Source organism: Myxine glutinosa, chromosome 2, assembly GCF_964187855.1.
Source record: "Myxine glutinosa chromosome 2, kmMyxGlut1.1, whole genome shotgun sequence".
NCBI lineage: Eukaryota > Metazoa > Chordata > Myxini > Myxiniformes > Myxinidae > Myxine > Myxine glutinosa.
In genome coordinates this window covers 108,896,736-108,911,456 of record NC_136262.1, presented here as the reverse complement: position 1 = coordinate 108,911,456, position 14,721 = coordinate 108,896,736, and the positions used below count along the sequence as shown (strand labels likewise).

General features: G+C 43.2%; 1 protein-coding gene across 2 annotated transcripts; it reads left to right on the top strand.

Moving 5' to 3' along the window:
- Window positions 1–1,611: 1,611 nt before the first annotated feature.
- On the top strand, window positions 1,612–11,339 carry LOC137422586 (cerebellin-1-like). 2 transcript variants are annotated; one of them, XM_068109310.2, is made up of 4 exons: window positions 1,612–1,774; window positions 2,003–2,349; window positions 5,175–5,294; window positions 9,982–11,339. In XM_068109310.2, the coding sequence occupies exons 1-4, from the start codon at window positions 1,744–1,746 to the stop codon at window positions 10,177–10,179; spliced, it is 696 nt and encodes a 231-aa protein (XP_067965411.2). In that variant the 5' UTR covers window positions 1,612–1,743; the 3' UTR covers window positions 10,180–11,339. The 2 variants fall into 2 exon arrangements, with proteins under 2 accessions (XP_067965411.2, XP_067965410.2); XM_068109309.2 differs by having other exon boundaries at window positions 1,997–2,349.
- The last annotated feature ends 3,382 nt before the right edge of the window (window positions 11,340–14,721 follow it).

Below are 14,721 nucleotides of genomic sequence, written 5' to 3'. Positions count from 1 at the left end.
CTATATTTTCAGGGACAAGGAATCCAATGAAAGTATCAAATTAGTGCTATGGGGAATGGTAAGACACGAATCAAAGGTTTTGAATTGCAAAATACTGTCTTTATATTCGCGATAAGTTGCATAATCAAATACATGTTATCATTTTGTACAGGCAGTTAATAACATCAAAATGTGTCACAATAATTCATATCACCAAACATACACAGGCAGTCAACAAAATCATATATACACATGCAGTCAGTATAACTTCACATCTACACAGGCAGTCAATGACAAAATATACACAGGCAGTCAATGGCATCAAACATACACGATTACAGAATATGCCATTTAGAGTTCGTCATCACTGTCCTGTGTGTCGTATCCGACAATATAGTCCGCATCGTTTTCACAGTCCGTTCCACACAAGCAAAGGTCGGTCAAATTGATTGGCAAATCGAATTGGTCGAATGGTCGATCGAATCGAATTCGATGAATCGAATCGAATCGAATCGATCGAATTGGTCGAATGGTCGATCGAATCGAATTCGATGAATCGAATCGAATCGAATCGATCGAATGGTCGATCGAATCGAATTCGATGAATCGAATCGAATCGAATCGATCGAATTGGTCGAATGGTCGATCGAAGCGATTGGTCGAATTGGTCGAATGGAATTGGTCGATTGGTCGAATTGGTCGAATGGAATTGGTCGAATTTTCGAATCGAATTGGTCGGAATTGGCAAATGTAAACATTGATTTTCAGATTTTCCATGTAATAACGTTTCCAAAAATGTATAGGTTTGCTAATCTACCATGATTTTGAACGAAAAAACATAGTGAACCTGACTAATTGACAGATGGGACCAAAAACGATATATATCATGATATTTCAAAAAGTTATGGATGAGTTATGACAAAAGTTGATGGATGAGTTGGGTGGGAAACAAGACCAAGCCGGTTAAATTTTGGTTCAGGTCCGAATCCAGATCCGGCCAATCAGTGGGATACAAAACGTAAACTGTTCAACCTGGCGTGGTGTTAGTTACCTGTATATTAAACTGGTTACCTGTATATACACCATATTCTCTGAAGTTGAAGCAAGTGGCAATTGAACCGTTGTGCAATTTAATGTGGGATCCATATTTTTCGCTGGGTTCTTTCCATGTTCCAAGAAGAATGTTGTGCTGTTTTTATTAATTATATGAGTTCAATTACGAATCCGAATAAAGACTCCGTCTCACCTGTCTGGAATGACTTCGCTGCAAAAGTATATTCGTTGCTTTGCATACCGGAGTATAAGGAGCCCGTAATCAGAGCAAACACAGGTGGAAATTGCGCGTCCATTGACGTTGGAACATCGTGGCTTAATCGTCCAAAACCGAGGAATAACTCCCGCGCTGCGGTTACACGAGGGAACGTCAATGGCGGCGATTATTCCATTCGTCTCAATCGCGCCAAAACCTCCGCAGGCGTCATGACGAGTCGATATAGGGCGAGGCATCCGCAAACCGCCCGGCCCTCGGCAACACGTCCCGGGAGATGTTCCTACGAAATTTGTCCAAACGCGATTAGTCATGCTCTTGCTGATGACGTCACCGCGCGGTGTGATTGGCTGCCCACGCCGAGCGCACACCGTACGGTCAGTTGCGCCTCCGCCCGGTTGCGTGCGACGCGTCGCGACGGCTCCGACACTCTCGAGGATCCTCCGAATGCGCGATCGGCGTCGTCACGAGGCCTGGCCTATCGGGCTTACTAAGTGATGCCGATCGACTTACACCTGCGCCTACCAGGTGAGCCCGATCGGTTCGCTGGCACAACTTCCACGAATCAAGTTGCTCGAAGTTAAATGGCAAATTTTACGCATTTCTTGTCCTAATCATCATAACAACCAACCCATGTCCTCTTGTAGATCGCAAAACCGACTTTTTCTTTTTTTACTACAAGTACATGTTTTGCTCTTTTCTTTGCCACCTCCGCCCCTCTTTCCCTCTCCAATCCTTACCGGACCCAAGAAACAGTCCGCACGTCCCCACCTGGCGGAGACACCTGCGCAACTCCCGAACGCAAGTCCAGCATGACTCGAGCGCGTCCGATACCTGTGGTGGTGGTGATCGGCCTGACCCTACTGCTGAACACCGGTCCAGGTGGTGCGCAGAATGAGACGGAGCCCATCGTTTTGGAAGGCAAGTGCCTGGTCGTGTGCGACTCCAACCCGACGGTGGATTCGAGTGCCGCTGGAAGCTCCTCGTCGCTCGGATTTTCCGTGCGATCCGGCACTGCCAAGGTGGCTTTCTCTGTGGTCCGCTCGACGAACCACGAGCCTTCTGAGATGAGCAACCGCTCGATGATCATATATTTCGACCAGGTAAGGTATCGCCGTGGTTCATCGAACGACTTGAACTATAAAAGAGACCTTGATGCTTCCAACAAGCAGCTCGTTATTTCCAAAAAAAAAACAATAGGAAAACATCTCAGAATGTAACGCTCGTCTGCCTTTGTACTCGAACTTAACTTGAAGAAAACAAGAGCTCAAAAAAAAAAAGTGAAATTTATTAGATGGTGTTCTCCATATTCTCAAAATAGATAAATTGAGGTTTGTTGAAAATTTGATGAGAAAAGCTCAAATAAATAAAATAAAGAAACACAGAAGCGATTACAAAACCTGCACTATGTGGCAATTGGGCTAATATGGGTTATTTGTATTTACAGTGAATTTGCCCTTTGACATTTTGCCCCAATTTTTAATTAGCGTTCTCCATATTCTCATAATAGGGGTTTGTTGAAAATTTGATTACAAAAACTCAAATAAAGAAAATAAAGAAACACAGAAGCGATTACAAAACCTGCACTATGTGGCAATTGGGCTAATATGGGTTATTTGTATTTACAGTGACTTTGCCCTCTGACATTTTGCCCCAATTTTTAATTAGCGTTCTCCATATTCTCATAATAGGGGTTTGTTGAAAATTTGATTACAAAAACTCAAATAAAGAAAATAAAGAAACACAGAAGCGATTACAAAACCTGCACTATGTGGCAGCCGGGCTAATATGGGTTATTTGTACTTACAGTGACTTTGCCCTCTGACATTTTGCCCCAATTTTTAATTAGCGTTCTCCATATTCTCATAATAGGGGTTTGTTGAAAATTTGATTACAAAAACTCAAATAAAGAAAATAAAGAAACACAGAAGCGATTACAAAACCTGCACTATGTGGCAGCCGGGCTAATATGGGTTATTTGTACTTACAGTGACTTTGCCCTCTGACATTTTGCCCCAATTTTTAATTAGCGTTCTCCATATTCTCATAATAGGGGTTTGTTGAAAATTTCATTACAAAAACTCAAATAAAGAAAATAAAGAAACACAGAAGCGATTACAAAACCTGCACTATGTGGCAATTGGGCTAATATGGGTTATTTGTACTTACAGTGACTTTGCCCTCTGACATTTTGCCCCAATTTTTAATTAGCGTTCTCCATATTCTCATAATAGGGGTTTGTTGAAAATTTGATTACAAAAACTCAAATAAAGAAAATAAAGAAACACAGAAGCGATTACAAAACCTCACTATGTGGCAGCCGGGCTAATATGGGTTATTTGTACTTACAGTGACTTTGCCCTCTGACATTTTGCCCCAATTTTTAATTAGCGTTCTCCATATTCTCATAATAGGGGTTTGTTGAACATTTGATTACAAAAACTCAAATAAAGAAACACAAGCGATTACAAAACCTGCACTGTGTGGCAGCCGGGCTAATATGGGTTATTTGTATTTACAGTGACTTTGCCCTCTGACATTTTGCCCCAATTTTTAATTAGCGTTCTCCATATTCTCATAATAGGGGTTTGTTGAACATTTGATTACAAAAACTCAAATAAAGAAAAGAAAGAAATACAGAAGCGATTACAAAACCTGCACTGTGTGGCAGCCGGGCTAATATGGGTTATTTGTACTTACAGTGACTTTGCCCTCTGACATTTTGCCCCAATTTTTAATTATTGTTCTCCAAATTCTAATAATAGGGGTTTGTTGAAAATTTTATGACAAAAGCTCAAATGGTAAATACAGAAACACAGAAGCGATTACAAAACCCACACTATGTGGTGGACAGGTTAATAATGCATATTTATGCAGTTACTATGACTTTGCCCTTTGACATTTTGCCCCAATTTTTAATTAGTGTTCTCCATATTCTCATAATAGAGGTTTGTTGAGAATTTGATGACAAAAACTCAAATAAAGAAACACAGAAGCGATTACAAAACCTGCACTATGTGGCGGTCGGGCTAATACATGTTATTTGTACATCCTGTGACTTTGCCCTCTGACATTTTGACCCAATTATTAATTAGTGTTCTCCATATTCTCGTAATGAAGGTTTTTTTGAAAATTCGATGACAAAAGCTCCAATGATAAAGCAGTTGTCACACACACACACACACACACACACACACACACACACACACACACACACACACACACACACACACACACACACACACACAAAAGACCCCATGTGTGTGGCAGATAGGGTAATCGAACATCAGAACTCTTTATAAAATAGCTGACCTCTCATGAAATGGGAAACATTTTCCTTGGAGCTGCACAACTCTTGATGTTCCTTTTGTTTCGGTCTACCCTTGTGTAAGATACAAATTAGATTTGAGCAATGCAAAAAAACATACAAAATGTGTCCAACTACAGTAATTTACTATGTTATCATAATATGAAGTGTGGATCGTTTTCTCCAGTTGTGGTGGAACAACCGCGTAATGCTTACAAGTAAAGTTTTGTTGATTGTGGTGGTGAGGGTTCGGGTTAGGTTAGGGTGAGAGCATGTAGGAGCTGGGATATGAGGTTGATGAATTAAATTTGACAAGAGAAATGATAATTAACCATGGAGTCCTTGCTGGTTGTTAGTAGGGTATAGATTAGAATCCTGATGGACAGAACATCCGACATTGAAGTTGCTGAGCCATCGTTTTTCAAAAGCCAACAACGAACGCAAATAAATGGAGCATCAAGCTAATTGCAAACATGATCCAATTGGCAGTGAAAAGTTTTCCACGTGGGCGATTGGTTTACATCACGTGTTTCCATTGCAATGTAATTGAATATTTGCTTGGTTTAAGTTTAATGTTAAACATACAAAGCAGGATAACCCTAAATTTGATGCTTTGTACAGTTGCTCGTTAACATTGGAAACAACTTTGACGTGGAAACAAGTACGTTCATTGCTCCTCGGAAAGGCATCTACAGCTTCAGCTTCCACGTGGTCAAGGTGTACAACAGGCAAACGATCCAGGTGAGGATGTTGTGTTGACCGGAAGGATGCGGCTGTGATCAACTACACGGTACTCCAACTTTCACACTGTGACAATAGTTTTCAATGGGTTATTGCTGTCGACGCAGTAGTATTTGTAACAGTAAGTGCATTTCAATAATCCTAATACTATAATGTATGTATGTATGTATGTAGCTGAAACTCCAGGGATTCCATTTTTCATAAATTGAAATGAGTGCATCACCTTTTTGGGAAACTTAAGCTAGAATTAAATTGTAATGATATATGTGCACACGAAATAATTAATTTTGAAACTAATTAAATAATGGAACCATCACAGAGTATGGTTATACTAGTAAAAGGTCCATCAAAAATAACGGGTTTGAACACTTTATTCGACGGTGCAGCCGCCTGAACGTGCCAAAATCTGAAGCCTTGGCCTAGTGTCAGGTGTGTTTATATATACTTCTTTATTTATCAGAAATATTAAGGATGTAAATGAACACTCGTTTTACTTTGTTGCGCATTGCACATTGCGTTCAGCAAATTTCACCTCCCTGAGCCTTGTATTTATTGTTATTTTAAAAACCGCTTCGGTACACCGCCCTTGAGGCTTGGTTTTCAAGCCACTATCTACAATTCCAATAGAAGATAAATAATTATTATTTTATGGAAAATGTTTTTCGAGTTTGTTTTATCCTCAAAAATAGACTGTAGTGAGCACAAATTAGTGTTCAAAGATTGGCCTTTAAAACCTACCCTTATGAAGGGGACAGACACTTGTACAAACAAACAAACTGACATTGTGTTTAATATGGTAGATGAGCTGAAACAGATATTTATGGTATTTACGGCGACCTGGCATAGACGGGCACTTCAGCTGGTGCCCCGACATTTAAATGCACATTTCACCTGCTAGCATTTTTACAAGTAGCTTCAGTCTGGACAACCTTTGAATATATTTCTGTTGGGTTTTTCTTTTTCTCTTTTCATTTTTTTTCTACATTTCTTTGTTCGTACGCAAAGCAGGGTTGCGGGGTAGCATCATTGGCTGTGGTGCTGTGCCGCTGATGTAATGCCCTCTACTGGTTATGGCAGGAATTTGTAATTTGTCCATGGTGCCGGCAATAGCTTTGCCACTTTCTTCGTGAAGGACACCGTGGGGTCTTTAACATCCACCAACTAATGCCAGCAGACAAGACGGCGTTTAACGTCCACATTGTTGAATCACCCTGCCTGTGAAACACTATAGCTGGGTCAGGATTCAAACCCTGGCTGGACAGCTTATGAGCGAGTGTGTGTACCCCTAGGCCATGGGTTTGCGACCCAAACTTGAACCCCCCCCCCCCCCCTTAAAAGCACGCTTGTTTGGGGGGTGGGGCGGGGGGGGGGTTAAGTTGAAAGCTTTTTCTCCAACAAGTTTTATCTTAGGTACCGGTATCAAGTAGGTACCAAGGCGGATGTGATTTCAAATTTTGGGTCATGGACAAAAAAGTTTGGGAACCACTGCTGTAGGCCATCCTGTCGACCCTTTTGTATACATGATTGAGACTCATGGAATAGCTAGAGCAGAATGGAAGGGAAAAAATCTAAAAGGAGAAACACCAACAGCAGAATATCAGTGGGAGGGGGAGACTTCGGACACATTGGGTGAACAAGCTGCTCACAAGCTGAATGAAACACAGCAAGAAGATAAAGGGGCAAGCGGAAATGAAACAAAAAAGGAACAAACCAACCGACATCCAACAAATGAAAAGAGGTGGGGGAGAGGGGAAAATCACAATAACCTGGAAAAGGGAGTTTTGCAAGCTCCAAATTTAGTGGGGTGGCTAAAGTCCAAATTTAAGTGATATCGTGACACACTGGCCCAAAGGACCAAATTTGGCACAGTTCTACTTTAGGACCATACAAAACTTTTGAGAGGGGGCTGCCCGATTTTAGAGGCCCAGGTCAAGGTCAGGTCAAGGTCAAAGGTCAAATTATGTGTCTGTCATGTTTTTGCAATATCCAGCTTATATATAACCTAAAAAACTTGGTCTTAGTCACATAACCAACATATTTAGTCAATGAATCCATTACTATTATGGGAAGTTCCACCAGGTGACGGCCATATAGGCAGTGGCGGCGCCAGGCTGTCCCCGACCGGGTGGGGGGGGGGGTGGAAATCAAAAGCGAAAAAGCAATTCGAGGAAATAAAGAGTGACTTCAATCTGTTCAGTCAGCTGTTCGTCGCTGCCCAAGTCCGTAATACCAAACTGGAGGTGTTCTTTGAACATGAAAACCACCCATGGCCGCCAGCACTGTCTTTGCATGGGAGACTCCGACTACCAAGCAATAAATCAGAGCTATTGCATTGCATTGATGCAAGTGTCCAGCCAGAAACACCCACTTATTTTGACACCAAAGTGGTTGATGGTGCTGCCATTGTACATGCTCTGCCACAAGAAAACACTTCTGCGTTCGGCGAATACAGTGACAATATCTTCATCCCCTGGATAGAAAGGCAACTTCAAGGCTGTTCCAGGATGGACATCATTTGGGACACTTACCGACCCGACAGCCTCAAAGCCACAACTCGAGAGAAACGAGGGAAAGGATTACGTAGAAAGGTATCCCGCAATACGAAGTTACCAAGTAACTTCGCTGGCTTTCTACAGGGTCCTACCAACAAGGAGGAGCTTTTCGCACTGCTGACGGAGGACGTAGTCAAACACGACTATCCGCTTACCAAACAGGTTTACATTACATCTGGTCCACGAGTCCAATCGAATCAGGCTAACATCACAATGGGAGAGAGTGATCACGAAGAAGCAGACAGTAGAATATGTCTTCATGTAAACGATGCCCTAAGGGAAGAGGCGACTACTGTTCTCATCAGAACCGTAGACACAGACGTGATTGTGATTCTGGTGGGAGTGTTTCATGATCTTGTGCAGCACCATCCAGGTATGCAACTATGGGTTGGCTTTGGTACTGGTAAACACTTCCGCTATTACCATGTCAACTCAATCTGCCAGGAACTTGGGGAAGACAAAGCTCGTGCTCTGCCGTTTTTCCATGCATTCTCTGGCTCTGATGTAACATCCCAATTCAGTGGTAAAGGCAAAAAGTCAGCTTGGAAGGCATGGAAAGCTTACCCGACAGCCACAGAAGGATTCACCATTACGTCCCTGACTGCGTTTGTTCCACAGGTGATTACATCTCCAGCATTCAATGTGATCGAGCGGTTTACCTGTATCATGTACGACAACACAACCCCACATGTCAATGTGAATGACCTTCGACAGGAGCTATTCCCAAGGAGAGTGAAGATGATGGAGAAGCTTCCTCCAACTCAGAACGCACTGCTCCAGCATGTAAATCGATGCCTGTACCAAGCCAGCATTTGGAGAGAGAGTCTGAAGCCCATCCTAGCTGCACCAAATCCAGATGGCTTTGGATGGACCAAAGCAGATACCGGGTGGCGTCCAACCTGGACAACCCTGTCAGCTGCTGCTCTTAGTTGTAGAGAACTACTCAAGTGCGGATGTAAGGCGACACCCACTTGTTCAAAGAATTGCATGTGCAGGAACGCAGGACTGCCATGCACAGGACTGTGTCTCTGTCGCGGAAATTGTGAAGCATAAGTCATGCAGGCCGCGACCTCCTCTGTACTGGCCAATCCAGTATCCTCCCTCAGCGTATCGATGTACGTCAAAAACACCGATGCAAAAATGACCAACACATAATTTGACCTTTGACCTTCACCTGACCTTGAAATACAATATGGCAGCACCTGAGGATATTTTCCATAATACAAATGGATTCCTTGTCCTTAAAAATGATTATTTAGACACTGAGATAATGTTTCTATGACAGCTATGAGCTGGATATGGCAAAAACGTGACAAACACATAATTTGACCTTTGACCTTGACCTGACCTTGACCTGGGCCTCTAAAATCGGGCAGCCCCCTCTCAAAAGTTTTGTATGGTCCTAAAGTATAACTGTGCCAAATTTAGTGCTTTGGGCCAGCGTGTCACGATCATTTCCATAAGCCACTCCACTAATTTAAGCAAGCGTTGAATGAATACTTACTAATACTACTACTACTACTATTACTTTAAGAACCCCAAATAATCACGCCTAATTGTGGGATCAGCTGTAGGAGGTAGCCTAGATTTGGTCCATGTCTTCAAAAAGCAGTTTACCTGGCTCAACTTCTCTCTCGACTAGAGCTGAATTGGGTATTAATTTGTCATTTGATTAGGGCACCAACTTGCATACTCTACGTGAAAGACCTTCATACCATCCATGACCTAATGCGAGCAGATGCATCCTCGGCCTAGCATTTATTTGAGGATGGCACACCCCACCTACAAAGCATTGATTCGACAATTTATACTAGGGTGAACAATCAAACCCAAACTAGACACCTCAAAGGGAAGTGCACTACCTCTCTCTACACTATCAGGTGAAACTTAGCATTGGAATGAGTGTTTATAGATATTCAATATTCAAATTGAATATTAAAACGAGACATTTCAGTTGTTCCAAACTCAAATATTGAATTGAATTGCATATTCACCAGGAGACCATGTGGCCGCCCGGTCGGAAGTTTCAAATTCAACGTTGTGTTTTGCTTGTTTTTGTTGGTGAAAATGGTTAGCCAGAATATACTGTATGTGATGCAGGATGTTCCAAAATGTTGCGTGCGCTCTCGTGCCAGGTTAGCCTCATGCTCAACAGCTGGGCCGTCATCTCGGCATTTGCGGGAGACCAGGATGTCACCCGCGAAGCGGCTAGCAACGGAGTCCTGCTCCTAATGGAGAAGGGTGACCGCGTGAATCTAAAACTGGAGCGTGGAAACCTGATGGGTGGTTGGAAATATTCCACCTTCTCCGGATTCATGGTCTTCCCATTGTGAGCAGCAACTGTGAGCGCAAAATGCGAGGATGGCGTGGAAATGCAGAGCAGGCGTGGTTCATTACTGGCATCGTGTGAGAAATACTGGGCCTTATGAAGGCCAAATCGCACAGGAGATGCCACCTTCCCCTGCCCCTCCCTATACTGCCTCGTTCCAAGGAGTGCTTCGGTCATTAAGGGTTATCGAGGATCGATGCATGAATTGGCAACCGACGTTGGACTCCTACGAGGCAAGATGGACTCGAGGTTCCGCTTGGGCCTGTTCGTTCACGCGCTTTGAAAAGAATTAATCTACTCATCAGCTTCACATGCCCATTTGTCCAATAGCTCGACTGTTTGCTGTAAATTGGCGATGCACCTGAATCTCAAATTCTATTCATTTGCACTTCCATTTGGAAGGGTATTCCTGCTAACGTGCCAAATGAGAGTGCAATCCTGCATCCCAAATGTTTGACTCCACACGCCAACTGTAAATACCTACCGGATGAATGCGAACACGTTGGGTTAAACGTCGGGAGGAGGTTTACTGAAATGCGAGACAACGTAGAGGCAAAAACCTTCGTCCAAAGTTTCCTTCTTTGCGAACGATATATTCGCTAACCTCTGTACTGAATTGTTTACGTTTTATGTATATTGTACTATTGTATAGTAACCCTGAGAAGCCAATTTGTTGCCATAAATGTGGGTTTATTTGTGACAATCAAATAAACAGTTCAATCCTCCAATGCATTTCCAAATGTTCGGAGTGAATTGAGTCGAACAGGACTTGCTAAGCTTTGGGGCTGGAGAAGCTGCCCTTTTATTCCTTCTGGGGGAAGTGGTGAGCATTTGTGTATTGCCATCGCATTCGCTTTTTCATCAATCATTAAATAACCCGCTTTCCTTCAGGTGAATTTAATGCTGGATTCCAGGCCTAACCCTGCACAGAACCAGCACTCAGTCCATGATTATCACAAGTGAGCGTTTTTTCCAGAGAGGATGCACTGCACTCCAAAGACAAAAGGTATAATATACTTAATGGTCTGAACACTTCCTCTCATGAACAGTGCATCTTCAATCAAGCCTGCTTCCCTCTAGAAATTTGCTCTTTGTATTGCTCACCTCCACCCTTGTGTTTTAGCTTATAGTTATTTTATCCATTCGTATGAATTTCTTTGAATTGCTCGCACCTTAATAAAAAATATTCTGTAATTATTGGTTTATATATTCTTGTTTGAGCAATAACAGACTCGTTTTTGGCAGAGCCAAGAGATGTAATTTCTAAATGTCGCACGAACTGCCATGTAGGAGAGGAGCTTGACAGCTGGGATGGCTTTATCTGTTACTATGGTGTTGTTGTATAGCCCCGGACAGTTATCTCGTGCAAGCCCATGGCACGGAGACAGCTGATTGATCTCACAGGCGCGATCCAGAGATCCCCTGAATCTAGCATGGTGTACCCCCCACCTACATAAAGTCAGGGCAACGACAGAGTTAGAGAGAGAGAGAGAGAGAGAGAGAGAGAGAAAGAGAAAGAGAGAAGAGAGAGGAGGGAAAGGGCCGGTTCATGTGCACTCTGACCATGACGGCGCTGCCCTGACAAATCTGGCAGCAGGGAAGAATGGGGAAGATTTGGCCCCGACTTGCATTGAGGGGTACAATCACCGCAAAGAGGCATCCCCGATAGTTGTGTTACTATGTCGTTGTTGTTGCTGTATAGCCCTGGACAGTTCTCTCGAACAAGCCTGGGGCGCGGAGACAGATGATCAATCTCCCAGGAGTGACCCAGAGATCCCCTGCATCGAGGAAGGTGTACCTCCACCATCACAAAGTCAGGGCAACGACAGAGTTAGAGAGAGAGAAAGAGAGAAGAGAGAGGAGGGAAAGGGCCGGTTCATGCGCAATCTGACCATGACGGCGCTGCCCTGACAAATCTGGCAGCAGGGAAGAATGGGGAAGATTTGGACCCCAACCTGCATTTGGGGGTACAACCACGACGAAGAGGCATCTCCAATAGTTGCGTTACTATGGTGTTGGCTGACTAGTTGTAGTAATATTACCTCTTGTGTAAAAAAAAAAAAAATAACCACCGTTAGAGGCCATTTTTCCCTGCAAAGCGGGGGTTGGCCTTTTTCGGGAACCGTGGTTGTTGTTGTTTTTCGGTCCCCTTTTTGAAGCAATGTTTTACGGCCGGATGCCCTTCCTGACGCCAACCGTTTTTGCTGCCTTTAACGACAAACAGGGAATTACCAGTGAACTGGTACTCAATTAGCCGACCTCGGAAGGATGAACAGGCTGAGTCAACCCCCCTGGCGTTAGTTCAGCAATCGACCGGGATTCGAACCCAGGATTCTTGGATCCTAAGCCGGCACCCTAGCCGCTAGCCCAACACCAGGGTTGGGTCTTGTGTACACACCAACACCAGGTCTTGTGTACACACCAATAATTATCATATGTTCTGAAATGATCCAGCCAGGTTGTACTTGTTTAACAGCGTTTTCTAAAAAAAAAGAAGAAGAAGTACCTTTATTATTGGAGCAGTTGGGATGACACATCGTCGAGAAAAAAGGCGCATCTAACGAAAAAGTAACTAGATATACTCTGCTAGTCTAGTAATACACAAGCGAGGCCACATCGCCCTGCCGATCAACCTCTGCCGACTTATCATCCTCTTCCGAGCGACATTATTCAGGCCAAAAGACCCAAGGCTTCACCTCGAATAGTCAATACAGTTCAAATTTTTTCACTATAACCACCATCTTTCATAATCCATTGGATTTGTGATCTTAAGCCTAAGTTTATCCAAAGAATGAGTTTTTGATGAGCAAACAAGTTTAGGTAAACAAGCCCCATAAAATGTAGTCCAATATGGGGACAGGTCAAGGCGAATGAGGTGGTCAAACAATTGGTCCATTCCAGCGATCTACTTGTTTGGGAAGAAATCATTCAAGAGCCGTCACACATTCAAAGCCTAGCGGCATGGAGACTGGTGTTACTGGTGCAAGATGATGTGTCAAAGATTTAATGGACGTAGTTTGCGAACCAAATGTGGTCATTGTGGTGGTAGATTTCACCACTGGTGTAGAAGTGTCCTCATCAGAAAACGAAAACTCATCAAGAAACCCAGAGGATATTGTGCATTTGACAACAGCAATAACAACAACATGAATGACAACATTGACATTCACAAAGCTTGTTGAATTTAATTTCATATGCCATTCGCAGTTTGTTTCTATCATGTTTGCATTAAGCATTGTAAAAGTTCAAAGTTGCACATGGACTCTATGAAAACCATATCTACGCTGTATAATTATAAGATGCAATATTTTTTAGTGCATTTGCTTTGGGCTTTGGTGTTGCAAATGTGAATCGAGGAGCACAATATTCTGTGGGATATAAATTGAAAGAGATTGCCTTAGCCAAAGAAACAAGAAATATTGCAGCACCTCGAGAGTTCAAAATTGTTGAAACATGTTCGCGCAGTGGCATAAATCAAAGGAAGCCCTTTTACAATGCTGTCCAAAGAGATTTAGTTTTACTGGCCCAGAGAATGATCGATTTCCATGTGTCTATGCCCTGGGAGGCGTGCAGAAATGTGCCTGTACCCGGTGGTCAGGCAGACACTTCTGGGACAACTAGGACACACCTGGGACAAGGGGTGTGATACAATACCAAGTAGAGTGTACGCGCAGCTGGCGAGTCAGGTGTCCAGACTTTTGATGTGTGGAGAGGCGGGCAACCCTACTCCGTTTGGGAGCGAGGCCGGACCTATGTCGGTGAGCGAGGTCAGACAGCTGCTGAGCGGGGCAAAGCTACTCTGGTGATTGAGGCTGTGCCCATCGAGGTGTGCGAGCTGGAATTGGAGAAGGTCATGTCAGGACACGGAGCGTTCGAAGGAGACCCAGTGGCGATCCACTCGGTGCCCGGAGTCGTCGATATGACACACAAGGATTTGTTTGTTAATGGCCGTGGGCAGGAGGTAAAAAGAAAATGTCACACAATTAGAAAGAAACAGGTCATTCAGGAACAATGTCAGCTTAAGCCTCAACTGGCTTTAAAATGTTTTTGCTCTGGTGATGTACTGTGTCTAAAGAAAGTCTACACCCCCTTTCAAAATTTTCACCTTTTGATACCTTATAGCCTGGAATTAAATTGCATTAAATCAGACTTTTTTCGACCTTTATTTACACATCAGAACCCACAACTTCCAAGTGAGAAACAAATTCTATTAATTTCAGAAAATTAATTAAAAATACAAAACTACAATATCTTGGTTGGATAAGTGTCCACCCCCACCCCCCTGATAATAGCAATTGTAAATTATATCAGGTGTAATCAATCACCTTCAAAATCATACATCAAGTTAATTGGCCTCCACCTGTGTTAAATTGTAGTGATTCCGATTTTTTCAGAATAAAATCAGCTGTTCCTGTAGGTTTCCTGTGCTGGGTCGTGCATTTCACAGCAAAGACTCAACCATGAGCACCAAGGAGCTTTCAAAAAACCTCGAGGCTAAAGTTGTGGAAAAGCACAGATCAGGGCATGGGTATAAAAACATTTCATA

Bases quoted from the DNA above. Each gene is read 5' to 3' on its own strand.
- LOC137422586 (XM_068109309.2), top strand. From the start codon at position 1,744: ATGCCGATCGACTTACACCTGCGCCTACCAG. The intron at 1,775-1,996 runs GTGAGCCCGATC...ACCGGACCCAAG, and splicing joins CTTACACCTGCGCCTACCAG to AAACAGTCCGCACGTCCCCA. The intron at 2,350-5,174 runs GTAAGGTATCGC...TGCTTTGTACAG, and splicing joins TGATCATATATTTCGACCAG to TTGCTCGTTAACATTGGAAA.